At 40.7% G+C, this 24,712-nt stretch overlaps 1 protein-coding gene and 1 long non-coding RNA gene across 3 annotated transcripts in view; both read left to right on the top strand.

Annotated features, from left to right (window-relative positions):
* Window positions 1-4,296, top strand: part of PIGL (phosphatidylinositol glycan anchor biosynthesis class L) — a 79,359-nt gene extending 75,063 nt beyond the window's left edge. The window contains exon 7 of one of the 2 annotated variants that reach the window (XM_058559613.1): window positions 884-4,296. In XM_058559613.1, the coding sequence (XP_058415596.1) occupies window positions 884-982 (99 nt within the window). In that variant the 3' untranslated portion in view covers window positions 983-4,296. The remainder of the gene's footprint in view (window positions 1-883) is intronic. The other variant, XM_058559614.1, reaches the window with a different exon arrangement.
* Window positions 4,297-12,739: 8,443 nt separating this feature from the next.
* Window positions 12,740-22,229, top strand: LOC131416872 (uncharacterized). Its single transcript, XR_009222641.1, has 3 exons — window positions 12,740-13,619; window positions 19,460-19,650; window positions 21,528-22,229. It is a non-coding gene; the product is annotated as an uncharacterized LOC131416872 (long non-coding RNA).
* The last annotated feature ends 2,483 nt before the right edge of the window (window positions 22,230-24,712 follow it).

The raw sequence follows: 24,712 nt of genomic DNA, 5'->3' as shown, positions 1-24,712 counted from the left end.
GCTCTGAGCTAACATCTATTGCCAATCCTCCTCCTTTTTTTTTTCCCCAAAGCCCCAGTAGATAGTTGTATGTCATAATTGCACATCCTTCTAGTTGCTGTATGTGGGACGCGGCCTCAGCATGGCCGGAGAAGCGGTGCGTCGGTGCGCGCCCGGGATCCGACCCCGGGCCTCCAGTAGCGGAGCGCGCGCACTTAACCGCTAAGCCACGGGGCCGGCCCATCTATGATCTATTCTGTTTAAAAACTGAACTACCCCAGGTCTGAATAACAAGATTATAAACATTTTCCCCACTAGATGGCAAGGGGAACCCATACCTGTGTGTATCATTCTGTTTCCTTCTTCTTCTAATAGTGACTGTATCTTTCCAGCTTACCTAATTCAGGAGTTGGACCATAGAGGTCTAGCTTGCTTCCTGTAAAACATCGCAGCATGTGTTATACATTCGAGGTAGTGGAGAACAGTGATTAAGAATGTAGGCTCCAGAGTCAATTGGATGACTCTGGGGTCAAATCTCAGCTTTGCTACCTACTAGCTATTTGAGATAGATGAGTTTCCTCATCTATTAAAAAAAAAAAAAGCAATAATAATAGTACTTAACTCACAGGGTTGTTAAAATCTGGATAATATGAAGACTGAGCGCTCTAGCTGCCATGAGCACCATCTGCTATTATCACAGGGGAGTAAGCAGGAGATGGGAGAGGGGAGGCAGTGATTAGAGGCCAATTCTGAGAGGTTCTCGGGTTACAGGGAGAAGCCAGATGAGGCGACAGCATGAGGTGTGTCAGTGGGAGGAAGGATTTAAGGTGAGGAAGGCAGAACTGAAAATAACAGAAACAGCTCCAGTGCAAGTGTTCCATAACTGGCCCTCTGATTCTTCTAGAGAGCCATGTCCTGCCACCGCAGCCAGCTCCTCTGGTTCCGCCGCCTCTATGTGCTCTTCTCCCGCTACATGAGGATCAACTCGCTGAGCTTCCTCTGAAGCCCTGAAGAGTTTTCAGACCTGAGGAACAAAAGGAGAAGAAAGACCAGGAAGCCCAGGGGCCTGTCCTGGAGCTGGAGCTGGCTTATCTCCCTGAGCCAAAGGAGATCCCAGCATAGGGTGGCCTCCCAGAGCTCGCCTCCCAGAGCTCTGCTCATCCACATGGTCAGACTCTAATGAAAGGGAGGCCATGCAGGACAACGGGCTGTCCAAACTTCCGTCTCTTCCTCTGGGGAAAAAAACCACAAAAACCAAAAACCATCAAACCCCAGGATAATAATAGCTACACTGCTAGCTTCTCAAGTTCTTGTGAAAAACAATTTACATGATGACACAATGGATGTCAAACACGGACACAGAGCCTGCTGTTATTCCAAGTGAACGCAGAAGTGCTCTGATGTCACTTCACAGATGCCCTGATGCAGGACGTTTACACTGTTTCCAAAGCAGGCTCACCAACACAGGCTCACCCGCCAGATCAGTCTGTACTGAACGAGTCCAACTGTACTTCCTTTGATTTATCTTTGTGGCCTACGTAGACGATTTGAATCTCGGGAACTTGCTTTATTGAACATCACAGGCATTGAGTGGAGCTCCCCAGGTCCAGTCACTGCCCAGCATTTCCTTCAGAGACTAGCATGATGTGGGCCTGCCCTGAAGGAGCTTACAACCAAGTGTCTCAGCTCTGTCTTTCGGGGGAAGTAGGAAATAGGAAGAGAAATCTGGAACTTTCTTTTTAAACACTCAAGAACCTGAGTGTTTTTGTGCTACAAACAAAAGCGCTCTGAGAAGTCTGGCTTGGAAGCTACTCCGAGAGTCCAGCTAATGGTCCAGGGAAGTGGCCCACGGCTGGGAAGCCCAGCGGTGAAGAGGACAGGCCCTGCAGACTGGTGACTCTGGGTGTGAGGCCTGAATTACCAGCAACATAACCACAGGCTGGGTGTTTAATCTTTCTCTGCCTCAATTCTCTCCTCTGCAAAACAGGGGACAGTAATGATACCAACCTCAGAGGAGATGATGCAGGAAGGCGCATAGGAAAGCATCTGGCACGCAGTACTCAAGATGAGCTGCTGGGGCCAGCCCCGTGGCTTAGCGGTTAGGTGCGCGCAATCTGCTGGTGGAGGCCCGGGTTCGGATCCCGGGCGCGCACCGATGCACCGCTTCTCCGGCCATGCTGAGGCCGCATCCCATATGCAGCAACTAGAAGGATGTGCAACTATGACATACAACTATCTGCTGGGGCTTTGGAGGAAAAAAATTTAAAAAATTAAAAAAAAAAAAAGATGAGCTGCTGGTATTCTGAGACCTAAAGAATAAGAGGGCGCTGAGCAGAAGGACTAGCATTAAGTCGAAGTTGTGACACAGAGAAGATCTTGTGAGCATTGTCCAGTAAGTATTCTCTCTGCCTGTCCTGAACTGCTATCTCCATAGCAACAGGTTACAGATCTGCTTGTTGGGTCTCCACCCAAACTTGCTCCACATTGCTGAGGGTCACCGTTATCTTAAATGCCTCATACGGGCCACACGAGACTGACAGAGCTATTAGGTCCTGAAGCTGGAATCGGAAAGGCAAATCTGGTTATGCTGTCTGTCTACTTAAAATTTGTCAATAGCTCCTAATAGCCTTCATATGAAAGTGTGACAAGAAATAAGTCACTAACACTGGTTTGAGTGTGGTGGGACAGGCTGACTCCTATCCTGCTACTAGGAAGACAGACACTGACCCAGCCTTTCTGGACAGCAATTCGCCGTATGTATTAAGAGCTCAAAACACATATATTCTGTGACCTAAGGAAATATTTTTAAAAATCAAAATTATATACTCAGATATTAACACAGCATTATTTATAATAGCAAAATTAGAAAAATCCAGTGATGCAATCATATTTAATAACAAGGAAAAATGTTCATGACATATTCAATTTTAAAAAGCAGGTTAGGAATGGTACAGTCTCATTTTAGTTAAATAAACATACATACACATAAATATATATGTGTGTGTATATACACACACAAATAAAGGTATATAAATGAATATATATATCAAAGGATATATATACAAAAGGTAAATACTAATTAGTAAGGTGATCTTTCTACAATGAACATTTATACCTTTAAAGTTTTTGTTATTGTTTATGAATAGTTTTTTGTTGTTGTTGTTTTTGGTTTTGGTTTTTTTTGTGAGGAAGATCAGCCCTGAGCTAACATCCATGCTAATCCTCCTCTTTTTGCTGAGGAAGACCGGCTCTGAGGTAACATCTATTGCCAATCCTCCTCCTTTTTTTTTTTTCCCCCCTTTTTCTCCCCAAAGCCCCAGTAGATAGTTGTATGTCATAGTTGCACATCCTTCTAGTTGCTGTATGTGGGACACCACATGGCCAGACAAGCAGTGCATCAGTGTGCGCCCGGGATCCGGACCCGGGCCGCCAGTAGCGGAGAGCACGTACTTAACCGCTGAGCCACGGGGCCAGCCCCCTGTTTATGAATAGTTTTGATGTGATAGGATACTTCTGATATAATGTGAAGATAAAAAAATGTGTATAGCCAGTATAATCTCAATTATGTAAATAAATGACTCATTAAAGAAAAGCTAGCCATTTATACACTGCTAGTAGACATGTAATGGTACAACTTCTGTAGAGGGGAACTTGGCAATTTCTAGTAAAGTTACATACCCTCTGATCCAGCATGTCTACTTCCAGTAATTTACACTATAGATTTACTCCACGTGCAAAAGAGGTATGTAAGGGATAGACAGTGAAACACTTTATATTAGTAAAATACTGAACCAGTCCAAATTTCCATCAATTAAGGATTGGTTACATAAATTGTGGGTACACCAGTAAAACAGAATACCATGAAACTATCAAAATTAATAAGGCAATACACTGATTTGGAAAGATCTCCAAGGTTTTTTGTTAAGTGAAAAAAAGCCAGATGTAAAACTGTGTTAGAGAATGCAACCATTTATGAGGGAAAAAGATATATGTCCACACATCCAAATGTGTGTAAACAAATAGGATATCTCTGCCAATAGTGCTTGTCTCTGAAAAAGGGAAGTGGGTGGGAGGAGGGCAATGGATACCTTTTGTCCCTTCTGATTTTTATACCATGTGCATATATTACCTATTCAAAAATATTCTTAAATCTTAGAGGTTAGAAAGATGTGTAGAATTATCAATATTGTTGCTTCACAGTGGTGGTATTTGAGACTTATTTTCTGCTTCTTTTGTTTTACTGTACATGCCAACTATTTTTTTAAATAAATAAAAGCCTGAGAGTAAAATTCAAAATAAACCTTTTTATTTACTGGATGCCTTATGCTTGATTCTGGTCCATGTCGCTGGAGGGCAAGCTCCCCCTACCTGTCTCTCCATCCCAGCACCCTCCTGGGAGCAGCACAGCAGCCCAGGGAGCACTGCAAAGGTGGGTGCACCTGAGCCTGCAGACTCAGAACACATCTAGGTTCTCCTTGGTGCCTGGAGAGAACAAGGGACAGTGGCACAGGAGGGAAGGATGCCCCTCAAGGCAGCATGGCTGCCACTAGCCCCGTAGTAGTGCCTGTGTGTGAGTTACATGAGTTACACGTGGAATGCGGACCTGGGGACACTTGGCCAGAAGAAAGCCTTTTGTGCAAATTATCAGAAGGTGGCCCCTCCTCCAGGCAGACACACTCCCTCACCAGAGCACAAACAGCGTGGCAAGGGGAACACAGCTTGCCATCTCTAGCCCCCTTAGCCATGCCCTTGTGTAATTAACCTGCAAAACTATGTAGCAGCCCTGAAGCCTGGAGCAAAGATCAGAAGTTCATGGTTTCTTGAAGGAGCAGGGAGAAAAAAAAAAGAAATGGAAACCACACACACACAAACACACAATCTCACTTAACTAAGAATTCCCTGGGGAGGGGCTGTACCCACTCACCCAGAGTCCTGGGAGGCCAGCTGGTTGGGAATAGGGGTGCTGCTCCTACTCCCTGAAGTGTCAGAGACCTGCAAACAGCCCTCGCCGTGGTTTCAGAGAAGGCTGGTGGTTTGCCAGTTCTCACCCCCAGCCCAGAAGAGCAGAAACTGCTGGGTCACCCACCACTCACTGCTTTGCCACCCACTGCTCAGGACCAAGGGCGACCAGACACAGCACAAAGGGGGAACCCTCCCCCGCGGAGGCTCCGAGGGTGGGAGAATTCCACTCTCTGGAGGGGGCAACCCTCACTGAAGGAGCAATAAATGGAAGAGATGTCATCAAAAACGATTATGATAGCTCAGGCCCTGGCCCAGACAAAAAAGGATGTTTCTCAGCAGTGGCCAAATTAGTAATCTGGAATATCGGGTAGAAGATATATCTCTGAACAAAGAGGAAAAAAAAAGCCAATAAATGGAAATCATGGTGGAAGAGGAACTTGAAAAGTACATCTAGGAGACCTAACGTGAATAATGGGCATTCCAGAAGGAGAAAAACTGACAGACAGGGGATAATACAGAACTTCCTAATCGGAAAGAGACTTGAGCTGGCACATCAGAAGGGCCCACCATATCTTAGCCAGCTTTGATTTTTTAAAAAAGATACACAAAAATGCTGGTGAAATTCCTAAATTTCAAATGAGGGAAGAAGATAAGAGTGTTGTAAAGATCGCCTCTGGACTCGAGGGCAGGTTCAGGAGCTAACGCATCCTGGTGGAGGCAACAAGTGGCAGACAAATACAGGGCTCGTCTGGATTGTCAGGACCGGAAAGGTAACCACCTGCAGCAAGGAAAGGCATAGAATCCAAATTAACTAAGGGGAAAACAGGAAATGAAGAGAAACTTAAAAGCCTGCAAATGTAAGAAAAAAAAGTAAAGAGGAAACAAAGTTTAAAATGTAATAAATATAATAGAAATGATATGAAAAGGATAAAATCAGGTATCAGTTATTTCAAAAAAAAATAATGGATGGGGCCAGCCCAGTGGCATAGTGGTTAAGTTCACGTGCTCTGCTTTGATGGCCCAGGGTTCGTGGGTTTGGATCCCAGGGGCAGACCTACACACCACTCGTCAAGCCATGCTGTGGCGGCGTCCCACATACAAAATTGAGGAAGACTGGCTCAGATGTTAGCTCAGGGACAATCTTCTTCAAACAAAAAGAGGAAGATTGGCAAAGATGTTAGCTCAGGGCTGATCTTCCTCACCAAAAAAAATAATAATAATAACAGATGGACTAATTCCCCTATCAAAAAGAGACTTATCAAATTGAGTTAAGAAAACAAAATCTATTGACATCTAAAAGTGACTAAGAAAGGCTAAAAATAAGGATGAGCCATACACCATCTACCAGGCGAAGGCAAGGAGAAGGAAGAGTGACAGTATACCTCCCAGCATCAAAAGCACTAAACCGTGGACAATGGGGGGAGTTCTGTAGTGATAACAGTTCACTCTGTGAGAAAATAGGCACCAAATATCACAGCAGCCAGATATAGGAAACAAAATCTCTCAGAAATTCAAGTTCTTCATAAAAACCACAATAATAATGGAAGGCTTCAATATTCTTTCAGAATTTTGATAAATCAAGTTGGCAAAAGTAAAGACACAGCATTTGAATAATATAAGGAACTTAAAGTCAACATTCACTCTTTATGTGATAGAACATTTACAAAAATCAATTATTTATCGGCCACTGAGAAACCTTTTTTTTTTTTTTTGGTGAGGAAGATTGGCCCTGAGCTAACATCTCTTGCTATTCTTCCTCCTTCTGCTTGAGGAGGATGGTCCCTGAGCTAACATTTGTGACAATCTTCCTCAATTTTGTATGTGGGATGCTGCCACAGCATGGCTTGATGAGCAATGCATAGGTCTGTGCCCAGGATCCAAACCCACGAACCCCAGGCCGCCGCAGCAGAGCACACAAACTTAACCCCTACACTACCAGGCTGGCCCCCACTGAGAAATCTTCAATAAATTCCCCAAAGTAGATTTTGCAAGCCACATTCTTTGATCATAATCAAATAAGATTCAATAAAATTATAAAATGACAACCAAAAAAACCTACTTAGAAATCAAGAAATCTCCCCTTAAATGGCCCCCAGATCAAAGAGGAAATTTCAAATTATCGAGAAAGTAATAAAAATTACACTTTACATGGGACCTTATTCAGGTAATTTATAGTCTTAAATACTTTTATTTTTTTAAAAAAAGATTGAAAATAAGTGCACTACATTATTCAATTTAAGAAAATCAATACTATAAACCAAGAGAAAGTAGGAAGAGGGATTTAATACGGATGAAAGATAAAAATAAATGAAGCAAAAAATAGTGGAAAGGATAATAAGCTTTCATTGAAAAATCAAGTAAGCCAACACATGGCAAGTCCGATTCAGAAAAAGAGAAAACAAAAGTGCTGTTATTGGGAACAGAATGGATATTAGAGCCAGAAAAATGGAAAAGACAGAAAAAATTATGACATGATGCACAAGTCCATGGCAACAAAATTGAAAATCTAAAGGAAATGGATGACTGCGTAGTAAATTTTGGACTACTGCCAAACCCTACCACAATGTCATAAATAGGGTTCAAACATTTCCATCCCATAAAATGCAGGATTGCATCACTGCAAGATTAATGAAAACCAGTATTTTTTAATCTTCCAAGGTCTTGGCATCAAGCTTATGCATCCAAGACCCGAAGGTGGTGCTGCCCCATCAGGGTTCCTAGGCAGGCAGCTGTTTTGCTTTCTCGGCCAAATCTAGGAGGGAGGGAGGGAAACCCCATGCGGCAAGATGCTCAAGACCACCTGCAAGGTGGGGGTGGGCATAAAGCTAGGCAGGGGTGGGAGGAAAGGGAGATGAGCCAGCTCTGTACAGGGGTTAGACCCCAGGACAGACTGATGTTGACGTGATGGCTGTCTCCTTCCACTGAAAAGCTGCACACTGCTCCTTTTGTTGAATCCTTGCAAAGTAAAAAATGCTCTCATTAAACTGAGCAAGTCCCAACTAGGTGGTCACTCCAAATCCTCTTCCACCCCCACACCCCAGTAGGAGCTTTGGCCTGCCCACATATGAGACTAGGGACTAGGCAGGGAACTGGTGCCAGTGACAAGTGGATTATATCCAATGGCAGGGCATCTTATTAATGGGATTTTATATGACTAAAACTTACTTGAAAAGAGAACAGATCCAGTAACCACAGAAGCAATCAGAAAGGTAATTATAATAGATTTTTAAAAGGTTCCTAGTCTAGATGGTTTTACAGCTATCTAAAGTTAATTCCACTGTTATTTAGACCATAAAATAGAAAAGCACTCCAATTCATAGACATAGCAACAAAACATGACATAGCACAAAAAAGAAAATACTGACAATTGTAGTTGTGAATATAGATGCACAAATGTAAAAGAAAACAGTAGCGATCTGAATCCAGCAGGGCATCAAAAGAATTACTACTCCATGCCCAAGTAGGGTATTATTCCAGGAATGCAAGAATGGTTCCACTTTGGGAAATCCATCAACATAATTCATCACATCAACAAATTAAGAAGAAAAATCATATTCTTTTATTTATAAGTACTGAAAGATAAAATTCAGTCACTATTCCTAATAACAATTTTAAGAAAAATAAGAGAAAAGAATACAACTTAAGTATAATAAAGACTATTTACCAAAATCCAGCCGTGTAAAACTAAGTGGACAGGGTAGGAGTGCAAGCTGCCATCATTATTATCCAGGTTGTTCTGAAGGGGGAAGCTAATGAAACAAGACAGAATAATAAAATAATGGGTATAAGTATTGGAAGAGACAGCTATGTTTAGAATCCCAAGAGATGTCAATAAAATCTATAACAAGCGAGGGAATTTGGTAAGGCAGCTGGATAATAGATATCTTTACAAAAACCGACCAAGCTTCTTTAATTGACAATAATGTGACAGAAATGAAAACGGGGTAAAAAATCCCATTCTCATCAACACCAAGAACTATAAAATATCTAGCAATAAGTTCAACATAAAAGATATAAGATCTATCTAGGGCCGGCCCCGTGGCTTAGTGGTTAAGTGCGCGAGCTCCGCTGCTGGTGGCTCAGGTTTGGATCCTGGGCGCGCACCCACGCACCGCTTCTCCGGCCACGATGAGACCGCGTCCCACATACACCAACTAGAAGGATGTGCAGTTATGACATACAACTATCTACTGGGGCTTTTGGGGAAAAAAAATAAAATAAATAAAAATTAAAAAAAAAATCTATCTAAATTTTATAATCATTATTAAAATTCCAGCCATCTTTTTTGCTGAAATTGACAAGGTGATCCTACAATTCACGTGGAATTAAATGCGAGAGACTCAGAAGCCAAAGCAACCTTAAAAAAGAACAAAGTTGGGGGCCGGCCCGGTGGCGCAAGCGGTTCAGTGCTGGCGCTCCGCTGCGGTGGCCCACGGTTGGCCTGTTTGGACCCCGGGCGCACACCGACGCACCGCTTGGAAAGCCATGCTGTGGCGGCGTCCCATATAAAGTGGAGGGAGATGGGCACGGATGTTAGCCCAGGGCCAGTCTTCCTCAGCAAAAAAGAGGAGGATTGGCAGATGTTAGCTCAGGGCCGATCTTCCTCACAAAAGAAAAAAAAGAACAAAGTTGGAAGACTCGCACATCCTGATTTCAAAAACTACTATAAAGACCTAAATGTGAGATCTAAAACTATACAACTCTTAGATGCAAACACAGATGTAAATCTTTGTGACTTTGGATTAGGCAACAGTTTCTTTAATATGACACCAAAAGCACAAGCAACAAAAGAAAAAATAGAAACCTTTGTGCATTAAAGGACACTATCAAGCAAGTGAAAGGGGAAAAAGTATTTGCAAATCATATATCTGATAAGGGCCTAGTATCCAGAATATATAAAGAATTCTTACACTCAACAACAAAACGACAACCTAATTAAAAGATAGGCAAAAGACTTGAATACACATTTCTCCGAGAAGATATTCAAATGGCCAACAGGCACAAGAACATCATTAGTCATTAAGAGAATGCAAATCAAACCCACAATGAGATACTACTTCACACCCACTAGGATGGCGATAACTCAAACAAACACAGAAAACAATAAGTGTTGGTGAGCATACAGAGAAACTGGGACCCTCATACATCACTGGTGGGAATGTAGAAGGGTGCAGCTGCTGTGGAAAACAGTTTCACTGTTCCTCAGTAATCTAAACAGTTACCATATGGCCCAGCAGTTCCCCTCCCAGGTATACACCCAAGAGAACAAAACATATGTCCACACAGAAACTTGTACACAAGTGTACATAGCAGCATTATTCATAATAGCCAAAAAGTGGAAACAACCCAGATGCCCATCAACTTATGAAACGATAAACAAAATATGGCATTTTGTTTATTATTCAGCCATAAAAAGAAATGAAGTCCTGACACATGCTACAACCAGGATGAACTTTGCAACTATTGTGCTAAGTGAAATAAGCCAAGGCACAAAGGGCCACATATTGTCAGATTCTATTTATATGAAATGTCCAGATAGGCAAATCCACAGACACAGAGAGTAGATTAGTGGTTTCCAGGGGTTGGGGGCTGGAGGAAAGGGAGTGACTGCTAATGAAAATGTGGGGTTTCTTTTTGGGGTGATGAAAATGTTCTGGAATTGATAGTGGTGAAGGTTGGACAACCTTGCAAATATACTAAAAACTACTGAATTCTACGAGTTAAAAGGGTGAATTTTATGGTATGTGAATTCTATCTCAATTCAAAGAATAGCGTGAAAATAAGATTACATTAAAGTGTTCTAGGTTCACTATAAAAATTCACGTATGATAAACTTGACATTGCTCTCTGAACCTGGTAATACTCATGTGACATGCGAGCCTAGTAACATGTGAGCCTAGTAAATACAAAGTGAATACCACAGAGCACAAATCTTATTTGTATTTTAACCCAGTTTTAGTGCTCACTGCTTTTCTTTTAAATACAGTTTTCAAAAGTTAAAAAAAAGTTTAATGCAAGACATAAAACCTGCATAAATGGAAAGCTGTACCACATTCCTTGATAGACAGATTTAATATAAAAATCCTTACAAAGTTAAAAATTAAATATCAAATATATATAGTATATACAAGTTCCAGTTTATAAATTTACATATTTACATGTTATATTTATATATGTATCAATTCCCATTCTTACAAAGTTAATATATAGTTGCAGTCAGAATCTCAATGGCTTGTCTTTGGACCTGGATAAAATTATTTTAAAAATATATTAGAGGGGCTGGCCCCATGGCATAGTGGTTAAGTTTGGCATGCTCCGCTTCAGTGGCCCAGGTTCATGGGTTCAGATCCCGGGCGCAGACCTACACCACTTGTCAGCCATGCTGTGGCAGGCGACCCACATATAAAGTGGAGGAAGATTGAAACAGATGTTAGTTCAGGGCTAATCTTCCTCAAGCAAAAAAAAAAAAAAAAAAGAGGGAGATTAGCAACAGATGTTAGCTCATGGCAAATCTTCCTCAGCAAAAAATAAAATAAAATAAAAATATATTAGAAAAGGAAATATCGGGGCCGCAAGTGGTTAAGTGACTGTGCTCTGCTGCGGTGGCCCTGGGTTCGCCGGTTCAGATCCCGGGCGCGCACCTATGCACTGCTTGGCAAGCCATGCTGTGGCAGCGTCCCATATAAAGTGGAGGAAGATGGGCATGGATGTTAGCCCAGGGCCAGTCTTCCTCAGCAAAAAAAAGATGAAGATTGGCAGATGTTAGCACAGGGCTGATCTCCTCACAAAAAAAAAAAAAAGAAAGAAAAAGAAACGTCCAATAGCCAAAATATAAATATTAAAAAGGATAGAGATGTGAGACCTGCCTTTCTATATATTAAAACACAAAGCCATTACAATCAGAACAGTAAGATAGAGGCACAGAAGTAAACAGATGCTGAACAGAAAAGAAAATCCAGAAACAGATCCAAAATATATGAGAACTACTACACGATAAAGGTGACATTTTAATTCAGTGGAGAAATCTTTTAATAAACAGTTTCAGGATGGTTGGTCAGGCATTTGGAAGAAAACAAAGACTCCCTACCTTATACCAAATACAAAAATACATTCGAGATGAATTACAGATTTACATGTAAAAATCAAAACAATTAAAATACCATTTAAGAAATTTGGGAGACTAAATGCATATACACCTTGGAGTGGGGCAGACCTTACCAAGCCACCCAGGCTGAAATCCATAAGCTGTAAAGGAAAAGACAGATAATTCACAACAACAGTTTTTAAAAATATTGTAACATGTATTACAGATGTGTTAATATCCCTTTTATATAAAAATTGATAAAATAATATCCCTCTCAAAATGGATTAAGGATGAAAAATTCACAAAAGAGGAAATCCAAATGGCCCATGAACAGGGAAAACGATTCCACTTCAGCAGTAGCCAGGCCATGCGCACTAAAGCAAAAATGGAAATCCGTTTTTCACTGAAGGTGGTGGTTGGACGAGAGTGAGAGAGGTTTTCAGAGGACCTCAGAAGGGAGGAAAATGAAGACTGCAGAGGATGTGAATATGTATTTCTCACACACACATGCAAACACAATAAATGTGAAAAAATAACTCACACTACTAATTAAAGAAACAGATTAAAAGAAAATGCCATTTTCACTTATCTAATGTGTAAAGATTTCTATAAATAATAATTCCCAGTGTTCTGTAGGTGAGAGGATGGACACATATATACTGCTGGAGGAAACATAAGATGGTAGAATATTCTGGATATCAACGTGTCAAGAATCTTTAAAATGAACATATCCCTTGACTCTGTAATTCCACAGGTGTGCATTTATCCTCAGGAAACAAACTATTACAAGAACGCACAGACAGATGTTTGATGGGTAGCACTGATCTGAGGGAAAACAGAGAATCAATAGCCTAGAGCTATCATCTCCTGACTTTGATTTTTCAATAATATATATTTCCAAGTGCTAATATATACATTATAAAACATACACAAACAAATCTTAAAAGGATAAAATACGAATTCGAATATTTTCTTCCCACGTATCAACAGATCACCTTGAGCATTTCCTGAATGATGCACACCTTACCATGCAGACCACTGGACTAGTGTATCAGTGGTGAAAAGTGATAAAAGAAAAAGATAAGAGGGAGGCCAGAGTCATGACAGTTACCACGACCACCTCAAGGCTGAACTATGGGCAGAAACAAAAAATCACATTTTAACCTTGACCATCAGCAGACAGCCTGAGAACAACGCTGTAGTCTTTCCCTGCAGTTAGGACATTTAGAAAGCCCTGGGCACAAGTTACACTGTAGCTGGGAAGTGCTACCAGGCAGAACTGGACTCAGCCTTAGCCTTGCAAACCCTGCACTTTTTGCCTTTCCAAACCAGCCACACAAAGACCGAGGTGGGGCTCACCTATCAACTTAGGGGTTGAGGTGTACTTCCCCCGTTTGCAAACCTTTTAATAAAGCTTCACTTTTCTTTAAAATTTATCTTTGCCTTGTAAAGCTACTCATTTCAGTTACCATTTCTGGCGACGGGGATGGGATGTGAAGCGACTGCCTGATCTCCTGGTCACTGCGTGCCAGCACAACCTGCAGCCGGCTGACTGCTCCTCCGCATCTCCAGCGGCCTCAGGAGGACGATCAAGGTAAGGCCTTCTCACATCCTCGACCTCCCACGCTTTGGTAGAGGTCTAGAGGCTCTTTAAGGAGTGGAATCCCTCAATTTCTAAGGATGGGAATCCCTTATAAAGTTCAGCTGCAGCTGGTTTATAGGGAGGTTTCTCCCAAGAGGTTTCTCCAATACAGGGAGGTTTCTCCATTCAGGGTGGGCATGTTGTGTCCTAAAGATTGCTCTAGAAAAACAGCAAATGGCCAGCCACCTGCCACCACTCCTGCAGCCTTTATGTACAAAAATTATGGACCAAATATTTGCATGTTCCTTGTCACCTGGGTCCAAATTACTACAGATGATCTAAAATTACATTGGCCACAATGGGGCTCCTGTGATATTACCAAACTGGTTTATTTGCACGGTCAATTGGAAAAAGGGGGATATTACACCTCTCAAAGACAACAAGAAGCCTATTTTAATTTGTAGCTAGAGGCTTCCAAAAAGGGGAAATGAATCCTTATTGCTTCTCCGAGAGAGAAGCATTCTAAAGTAGAGGAAAGAATCAATTAGAAGCTTCAAACTCTGGTGATGACCAGACAGAAGCAAAAAAATCTAAAGACCCACCTGTTTCTCCTCCTTCCCCAGCTCTTCTCCTACCACCACCTCCTCTACCCTGATCTGTCAGAACTGCCCTGCTTCAACTCCTCCCGAAATTCCTGATCTAAAATTAAACAAGTGAAAATGGGTAAACTTTTGAGATAATTTAAAATTATAATGGCCATTCTAAGAAACCTCTGTTTCAAATAAGTCCACCTTAAGAGTCACCCTTAAAAGAGAGGATTCAAAACCCTTCAGAAACAATGGAATGCATTCTCTAGTTAATATGCAGAAGCTTCTAAAAGACAAAATGACTTGAAAAACAACTCTAAAAAGGATCCTTACAGCAAAAAGAAAAGAATTTTTAGTAAAAATCTTTGGCCATCTGAGCAGGTCCATCTGCCAGGGAGCAATTTGGTTCCAACTATTCTTTTGCGTTTTATGCCTGAGACACGGCTAAAATTTTAAAGATCTCTGTTTGTGTCTAGCTGTATGTAAATATTTACATATGTATAAGTCTCCCTCTATATATATTTGTCTGCTTCCGGATGGTAATATTTCTAAAGGAGCTCTATTTAATTGGCTTGAAGTAAGTGCTTATGTAAATTATTTCTCAACGTAATAAAAACTAGCCCAGGGGGCCAGCCTAGTGGTGTAGTGGTTAAGTTTGCACGCTTTGCTTCAGCAGCCCAGGGTTCTTGGGTTCAGATCCCAGGCACGGACCTACACATCGCTTATTGACCCATGCTGTGGCAGGCATCCCACACATAAAGTAGAGGAAGATGGGCATGGATGTTAGCCCAGGGCCAATCTTCCTCAGCAAAACAAGGAGGATTGGTAACAGATGTTAGCTCAGGGCTAATCTTCCTCACACACACAAAAAACTAGCCCAGATATCTTTCAAGTTAACATGATATAAAAATGATCCCTGGTAATTAAAAGCTTATTTAAGTTTGCTGGTTTAATAAAAACAGGCATGTCTTCAGAGTTATCAGTATTAAATATAATGGAGGGCCGGCCCCGTGGCCTAGCGGTTAAGTGTGTGTGCTCCGCTACTGGCGGCCCAGGTTTGGATCCCGGGCATGCACCGACGTACCACTTCTCTGGTCATGCTGAGGCCGCATCCCACATACAGTAACTAGAAGGATGTGCAACTATGACATACAACTATCTACTGGGGCTTTGGGGGAACAAAAGGAGGAGGATTGGCAATAGATGTTAGCGTAGAGCCGGTCTTCCTCAGCAAAAAGAGGAGGATAAGCATGGATGTTAGCTCAGGGTTGATCTTCCTCACAAAAAAAATAAAATAAAATAAAATAAAAAGAGAGGTTTCCTTTAAAAATAAATAAATAAATAAATAAATAAATAAATAAATAAATAAATATAATGGAAACATACAACTTTTTCTACCTGGGTTTACTAGTCAGATGGACTCACGCTGTTTCTATTGTGGAATCTGTCAGCAGGGAAAATCATTTGGGATGATGGTTAACTATTTAATGTCTACTCTAAACAAAATTGTTAAAAACAAATGGTTAAATAAATGCAAATAAGATAAAAGCTTATAGTAAGTTAAACTAAATAATGGATATTCATTAAATATCTAAATCATTTCTGGTTAGGATGGTATACTGAGACGTTAATTGCTAAACATAAGTTTGTCTAGTTTTGTCTTTCTAATTTTTTATTTTTATATAGAAAAACAATATTGGGCCTATCAACAGACACGTGCCACACTGAAATTGTGCCACATTGAAAAGTTTTCTGTAAAGAGAAATATGCTTCTAGAAATTATAAAATGTGTTAATGAGTTTGCTAATCTATTACAGGATGCTAATATACGATAGAAGTTCACAATTGCCTGCTTCCCAGTTTTCACTGGAAAGCAAAGATTACAATTAGTTAAAATAAAAAAAGAGTTGGAAAAAGAGCTAAAAATACAAAAGGAATCAAAGCGAAAATGTCAGAACACTTAGAGTAATAAACGTAAATTAACTCTATGCAAACTAGGCGCACTGACGCAGACAGAGTGCAGGCAAAGCAGCAGGCACCCCTTTGAAAGATGAGAAACAATGGAACTCTCATGGAGCTTTCTCCTACCATGGAAGGATTTACTGTAGCTTCTTATTTTTGAAACTATGGTCACAGACCACTGATAAATTATAAATAACATTTAAATTAAAAAAATACATGTCAGTTTATTAAATTTTTATTTCTCTTACTTATATGATATTATATATGTAGGTATATGCTGGACAAAAATATATGGTATATTTCTTGCTATGAAATGATCCAACATGTTGAAGGCCACTGCTCTTACACCACAGTAAATTGACCAACAGAAGGGTCTATGCAGCCAGATGGAGAAACCAATACAAGAGCAACCACTCTTTCTGTTCTGTGCACACACAATGATAACTCCTCAAGACCACGCCACTCTGTTGCCTTGTCTTTTCAGATTTACAGCCAAGCAACAATCTTTGTTTAAAAGAACTTCCCCCATTTCTTATAATTACTTGCAGAGCCAAAAACTCTGGTAGTGGCTTCCCAGATGTTTGTAGCTCTGCCATCAGTCTAGAAGTTGTTCCATCTTTCAAATCTTTATTCTGCTTACTCAACCTAGAACAACTGTCTTCAGCAATGATGTGGGGGTGTCGTTGCCTCTGCCTGTTCTATCATTCCTGGTTTGGCAGAGCAATGTCAGGCTGAACCTATAGACACAAGTGAATCTCATACTGTAATTTCCAGAAAACATACAATTTATTTTAACTATATTACACAGTTTATATTCATTTAATGTGATGCAAAGGCAATTATGCTATTCTCTAAGAGTAAAATATGTAATTATTCTGTAACAACTGCCTTGCATCATTTCTTTTTTTAAATTTTTTTTTTAACTTTATTTATTTTTTTCCCCCAAAGCCCCAGTAGATAGTTGTATGTCATAGCTGCACATCCTTCTAGTTGCTGTATGTGGGATGCAGCCTCAGCATGGCCGGACAAGCGGTGCGTCGGTACGCGCCTGGGATCCGAACCCAGGCTGTCAGCAGCAGAGCGCGTGCACTTAACCGCTAAGCCACAGAGCCAGCCCCACATCATTTCTATTCTAGATAAACTTCATAAGTTTTAAAATTGAGAAAATAACTGTATACAAAAAGTAGACAATAGGATGTATGTTTTCACTAAGAAGGTATAAAGAATGGAAATATATTTGTTTGTTTTATTAAAAAAGATAAATTTGTCCTCAAGCACTAGAGAAGAAAAAGAAAAAAGAAGACAGGGGACAAATTCTAAATGTAAAAAACAAGTGACAAAAGGTTTGTGGAAGTAAAACCCTGAGAAAAGAGTTCTGTATATGGTCAAGCTGGCTAAGATTAAAACAAATTTATTTAAAAATAAATTTTAATATCAAAAGTACACTGGTACAAAATTAAAATTTGGTTTTTCTCAGGACAAAGTCTTCTCAGATTGTTGGTCTGCTCTTAGTAAGAAACTCTAAACAAAGTCTCTTTACCTTTAATGTAATCTGCCTAGGAAACACACATGCTGTGTTTTGTCTTTATCAAGTCTTCAATTACTTAGAAAAGCTGGGTTTTGCTCAGAACTATGTAACTTTCTGTGTTTGCCTTTAAAATCTCTTTGCAACTTTGGTTAAATGGATAATTAAGTATTGTTTAATAAAAATCTGTGATCCTTTTTGATCAAGTTTTAAAACCTTTTGATATTTTTAATAAACTTCTCCCAGGGTTCAAATCCTGGGTACAATCTTTCTTTTGACTTAAAAAGAACTTCGGGTGTTTCCAATAGGCCCTGAGATTTCTCAAAGAATTTGTTCTCTCCTTCTATAAAGAGGCAAATATTAAACTAATTATACTTATTTGGTATGTTAAATTACATTTTGTTATGTCTTTATATATATTTTAAGAGTTCCATAATTATACAAAATTCTTGGAAATCTAATATGTCCTTGTATAAAATGTTGTCTGTCATCATTGAAGCTCACATTGAATATCAGGAAAGTACCCTTAGTTGACTTTCATGCAAAGGCAGCAACAATAAATCTGTAAAGGTTATAACACGTGAATGAAGTCCATTCTTCTTCTCTTGCAAAAAAAAAAAACAGACCCCTCATTGCCAGACTTTTGCCACCTTGATGTCCTTGTAACATGACAACAGTCTGCTCCTGGATCAGAGGAATTAAGATGAGTGAACAATGGCTGTAAATTAAACAGTCAGGGCTATGGGAAACCCAAAATGGCTGCTTGGTTCTTCCCAGTTCCCCGGCAAACCCTATTTTTTTTGTTTTTATATTCCTTCACCCACCATGGTGCATTAAGAAAAGCCATTTCTGTCCCCAGAGGCCTCAGGACTCTTCCCTCTGGGTCCTTTGAGCACCTGCAGCTGGATTTCATTCAAATGCTACTTAGTATGGATTGTTATTATGTTCCTGTTATTGTATGTATGTTTTCCAGATAGGTTAAAGCCCTCCCTTGCTACAAAGCTGATAATCTCACAATGGCAGAGAAATTACTAGAAAATGTATTTCCCACTTGGGGTTTACCCTCCACAGTCTCCAGTGATTGAGGCACTCACGTCACAGGGCAAATCATACGAACCTTAACAAAAACCTTTTAAACTTCTTGGACTTTTAAACTTCTTTTAACTCGGTTACTATCATTCTCAATCATCAGACAAAGTTAAGAAAACTAATGGAAAAACTGGATTCAAACAGAAACTATGTGGGACTATATGAACTGAGGAAGATGCTCTGTTTTGTTTTTCCAGATTTAAAAAAAATCTTGTCTCTTAAGCTAACTATGACTTATAGCAATTTGTAAGCAAAATTGAAGCATTTAGCTTTTTCTCCCTACCTGATCCCTCCACAATTTGGAAACTTTTGATAAGTGAGTATCCTTCTTTTCATGGCAATATAGTTGTTTCCATAAATTCAGTAAGAACCTCTTCTCCTGGGGCCGGCCCGGTGGCACAAGCGGTTAAGTGCGTGCCCTCTGCTGTGGTGGCCCGGGGTTCGCCAGTTCGGATCCCGGGCACGCACCAACGCACTACTTGGCAAGCCATGCTGTGGCAGCGTCCCATATAAAGTGGAGGAAGATGGGCACGGATGTTAGCCCAGGGCCAGTCTTCCTCAGCAAAAAAAAAAAGAGGAGGATTGACAGATGTTAGCACAGGGCTGATCTCCTCACAAAAATAAATAAATAAATAAATAAATAAATAAATAAATAAATAAATAAATAAAAGAATCTCTTCTCCTTATAGCAGGACACAATTGGAACACTGGTTATATTACCAAGGCTTTGACTGGAATGTCATATTTGAGAAAAACATCCATAAACACAGATATGACCAAACAGCTTTGAGGAACAAGGATTGCCTGTATGGAATAAATAAAGCCACTTAGAAATACTGGACTGGTACTTTGCTTACGGAGTTCCTAACAACCTCACCAGGTGAGTAAAGAAGGTCACTTCTCTGGCAGGTACAAAAACCTCAGGATATTTTGGGAACCTCAAAGAGGGAGGTTCTTTTCACCCAATCTATAGGTATAACTGGTGGAGTCTGATGACAAGTCGTTGGCTTGGCTTTCTTGGCCTCAAGAGGCTTTTAAAGTTCAATCTGCGATTCCTTATAAAAAGTCCCAGCAAAGCAGATTTAAAAGAGCCCATATGATCAATTGCTATTCTTACTGTACTTATGTAAACAATTGGGCCACGTTTATTAAAACTAGACTTATTTTATAAACCAGTGAGTCTTAATTGGCTATCTTTGGTAAAGGTCAAGGTGATTATAGAGAAGAAAATGTTTCAGTAAAAACTACAATACACATCGGTGAATAATATTCTAGTTCTGTTAATTGTCTTTGAGGTTTTTGTTTTTATCCTGTAAACTGGACTGGATCCTGAATTCTTCTAGTTTCCTCAAATATCTGGTACAGATCTCCAAACTAACTTTTTCAAATTTTTTCTTGGGGGGAAGATTAGCCCTGAGCTAACGTCTGTTGCCAATCTTCCTCTTTTTCTTTTTTTTTTTTCTCCCCAAAGCCCTAATACATAGTCGTATGTCCTAGTTGTAGGTCCTTCTAGTTCTTCTATGTGGCATGCCGCCTCAGCATGGCTTGATGAGCAGTGAGTAGGTCCGCGCCTAGGATCCAAACCAGTGAACCCCAGGCCGCCAAAGTGGAACACATGAACTTAACCACTATGCCACCAGGCCAGCCCCTGATATTTTCAATTTTTTCCATCCTTTTCATTAGGAATCATTGAGAACTGAAACCACCCTTTTTTTCCAAGGCCCTGCAAACTAAAACCGGATGGCTTGGTATAAATTTAAGAGAGATCATCATGATGGCCTATGTGTAAACAATCTTCATGCCTGTTGCTGTATAAGCCACTCAAAAAGTTTACCTGAACACCTGATGACATCATCAGAGACATTTCAAACTGCAAAAGATGCTTCAACCCTGACATCTAGAAAACTTCTTGGGCCGGCCCCATGGCTTAGCGGTTAAGTGCACGTGCTCCGCTGCTGGCCGCCCGGGTTCGGATCCCAGGCGCGCACTGACGCACCGCTTCTCCGGCCATGCTGAGGCCGCGTCCCACATACAGCAACTAGAAGGATGTGCAGCTATGACATACAACTATCTACTGGGGCTTTGGGGGGAAAAATAAATAAACAAATAAAATTAGAAATCTTCTTGACGGGCCATCCCCTAGGCTCAAGAACTAATTTATAATTTGCTCCAACCATTAACCTTGTTTTTCTTTGTTTCATCAGATTTCACTTGAGTTTCCAGGCTCTAACTTTGATTAGAGCCTGGATTCCCCAAGGATTGAAGTCCATTATGGAAGGGATTCTAAAATTTGGGCTATTTTGCCAATTTGTGTGGTCATCTATGTAATTATAAAGTATAAACTTAAGTGTTGTTCCAAAGCAACTGATCAGAGTATTAAAATATTAGTCACAGTAAACATTCCTCACTCCCCCCACCTGGTACCCAAAATATTTTAAAATAAAGGTAGAACAGTTTTCATTCCTCTGACCCTGAGATTCACCGTTTCACAGCAGGAAGTAAGCTAAAGAGGTCTTTGCCCCCATCCCCTTTCCCCAAGATTGAGAAATGATCATAAGACAGTGGGATTGAAACTGAGAATGAAGGAGTTAAAATTTTCGCTGGATTAGGGTAAAAACATGCCTCATACCCACAAGGCTGACATGGGCAACAAAGTAACCAAAGTTTCTAAGCTTGTTTTGCAGAACAACAGGAAGACTGCTGATAAGAGAGCAGCTTGCTGACAGTTCCCCCCTCACCTGATTAAACATTTTGCAGTGGTATCTGGATGCCACCCCGCCACTGGCAACCCACATGATGCTGGATGAAGCCACCACCTACGTTCAGCCCATGCTGCCCTCTGATGCCTCCCACGTGGGACTAGATGGAACCCAAGCAGCTAAAGGGGCCCTTGGGCATCAAGGGAACTAAATACTCCCTGAACTGATCAAAGGTCTTGCCCTGGGGAACCTATGATCAAGAAAGGGAAATGATAAAAGAAAAAGGTAAGAACGAGACCAGAGTTAACGTGATGGTTACCATGACCACCTCAAGGCTGAACTATGGACAGAAATAAAAAATTACATTTTAACCTTAACTGTCACCAGATGGCTGGAGGACAATGCAGTAGTCTTTCCCTGTAGTTAAGACATTTAGAAAGCCCTGAGCACAAGATACACTGTAACTGGAAAGGGCGACCAATCAGAACTGGACTCAGCTTTAGCCTTTCACACTCTGCACTTTTTGCCTTTAAAAACCAGCCACACAAAGACCAAGGCCGCGGCTCACCTATCAACTTGCAGGGTGAGGTGTACTTCCCCAGTTTGCAAACCTTTTAATAAAGCCTCATTTTTCTTTAAAACTTATCTTTGCCTCATAAAGCTGCTCATTTCGGTTAACAAAAGCATCGAGGTTAGTTGTTGCAAGATAACGTGTGGAATCAGTGAATTCTATGAGAAGTAAAGCAGTTAAACCCTACGGAGAGACAGACAAACTACTAGAACTATAGAATGTTTATGTTCTTGGGACACAAGAGGTTGGGGAACAAAGACATAGTTTTAGTTTGATCAGAGTGTTAAAGTCTTGGTCAAGGCTGAATCCTGCATGTACCACCTTCACTCTTCCTCTGCCAGGGGGGCTCCTGTCCCATGATGATATTACAAGGAAAATCCATAGGGAAGTGAAGTCAACAGTAATTAAAAGCTGAACGACATGTGGTCTAATTAAGTGCACCTCAGGGAATGGACAAGGGAGGAGTTTGAGATAAGTGAGGTCATAAGGGAAAAAATTCTAGTTATCTATAAAGAGTTAATCAGAGCCCATGAGCTCAGAACTGTCAGTGTTATTTCTCCTACTGATTTGGGTCAAGTCCATGTGGGTAATCACATGGTGGCAGCATTGTTTTCTGGAAGGAAACCCCAGGAAACAGCAAAAGAGTGCTCTCTCAGATCCGTATGTTAGCCTGGAACTGAGCAATTGCAGTGTTCTATCAGCAAGGCTGCTCTTCTCTTCCTGCCTGAGAAGGGCGATGGAGGAAGAACAGGGGGTTGACAGATCATCCTTGAACTTTTCATTAGTCACAAAAGCAAGCACTGGTGCTTGTACCTCGAGCTTTAAAGAAATGAAGGCTAATCTCAGGAAAGAAAGAGTCCTCAAAGAGTCCCAGCGCTTGGATTTCCACTAACTATGGCTAGTTGAATCTGGCTTTAGAAAGTTCTTGCAGTCTTTAGAACTGTTTCCTCCCTTTATGAATTCAGAAGATATAAAAGTTGTGCCAAATACCCCCTAAAATTCCCCAGCAGGGTGTGTACGGGAATATTGTGTGCCAGCCAGCTTCCTGGCTGAGACCAGAGGTGGCAGTGGCACCGCGCAGATGGACTCCAGCTGGTTTGCTCCCCAGTGGAGGGCTCCCTCCATAGGTGCTAGGCTGTTCCTGATGGCATCTGCCATTCCAAGTCACTTTGCCAGAGCTCCTCCTGGCCAGTATCACACCCTTGCTATCTCTGAGCCCCAAGCATGAGGGAAAACAGCAATTTCTAAGATGATGACTAAAGAGACTCAAGCTAGGACATTTCCCACTCAGGGGCCCATTAACTGTTCCAATTTCTGCTAGTGACCTCATTGCTGAGGGATACTTTCAATGGGCTAGCTTAGAAAGTCACTGGAAATTCAACAAGTGGCCAGATAAAAGTTTAACATACCAAGCACAATAGCATTTCTCTCCTCCAGCAGTAACCAATTGCAAAGTGTAAAAAGAGAGCCCATTCACAGGAATAACAAAAAAAATAAGACAGCCAGGAATAAACCTAACACAAAATGTGCCGTTTATACTGCTTCTATATGGAGAACAGCGTGACAGTTGACTGACGAGCATAAAAGAACAAACCAACTGAGGAGACGTGCCACTTTCCTAGATGATAAAACTGAGTATTGTGAAGGAGCCTATTCTTCCCAAATGAATTTATAAATTCAATATGCTCTCAATCAATATCCAAATGAACAAAAAAGAATAATGAGGGGGATTTACCCTATCAGATTTATTAAGCACATCATAAAGCTTTAGGGATTTAAAACAGTTGATATTTGTAGAACTACAGGAAAATAGATTAAAAGAACAAAATGAAGTGTCCAGAAACTACCTCATTTAGTCAACTCAGCATTTTAAATCATTAAGAAATGGATGGATTGGTCAATAGAAGTGTTGATGCAATGATTATCCATTGTGAGGGTGGGGAGCTAACCCCTACCTCCTACCACTGACAAAAATAAAAAATAAAAACCACTTAGAAAAAAAAATCCAGATAGATTAAAGAGCTATATGTAAAAAGGAAAAAACCATGAAAGTAGAAGAAAATACGGGTAAATATGTTTATAAGCTTGATAAGGAAGGTATTCTCAAATAAGACATAAATCACAAAAAGTCAGAAAACACAAAAGTCAGAATGCCATGAAGAAAAGAAAAAAAAAAGACTGATAAATTTGAACCCATCAAAATCTAAAACCTTAATAAACCAAGTTAGAGCAAGCGACAGATTAAAAAAGAACATTGGCAAAATTTATAACAGGATTTATATCCTGAATATAAAGAGCTCCAAAAATTTGTTTTTAATAATAGTATCTGGAACACATATTTACTAATACTTTTTAATAGGTAGATGAAAAAATAGCTCCAAAGAAAAATGGGCAAAGGAAATGATCAAGCAACTGACAGGACAGGAAATAAAAATGGTCAAAAAACATAAAAAGATAGAGGCTGGCCCGGTGGTGCAAGTGGTTAAGTGCGCGCTCCGCTCCCGCGGCCCGGGGTTCGCCGGTTTGGATCCCGGGTGTGCACCGAAGCACCACTTGTCAAGCCATGCTGTGGCGGCATCCCATATAAAGTGGAGGAAGATGCGCATGGATGTTAGCCCAGGGCCAGTCTTCCTCAGGAAAAAAGAGGAGGATTGGCAGATGTTAGCGCAGGG

The sequence above is a fragment of the Diceros bicornis genome, chromosome 18, assembly GCF_020826845.1.
Source record: "Diceros bicornis minor isolate mBicDic1 chromosome 18, mDicBic1.mat.cur, whole genome shotgun sequence".
NCBI lineage: Eukaryota > Metazoa > Chordata > Mammalia > Perissodactyla > Rhinocerotidae > Diceros > Diceros bicornis.
Note: the sequence above shows the minus strand (reverse complement) of the source record. Positions and strands in the feature narration are given on the sequence as shown.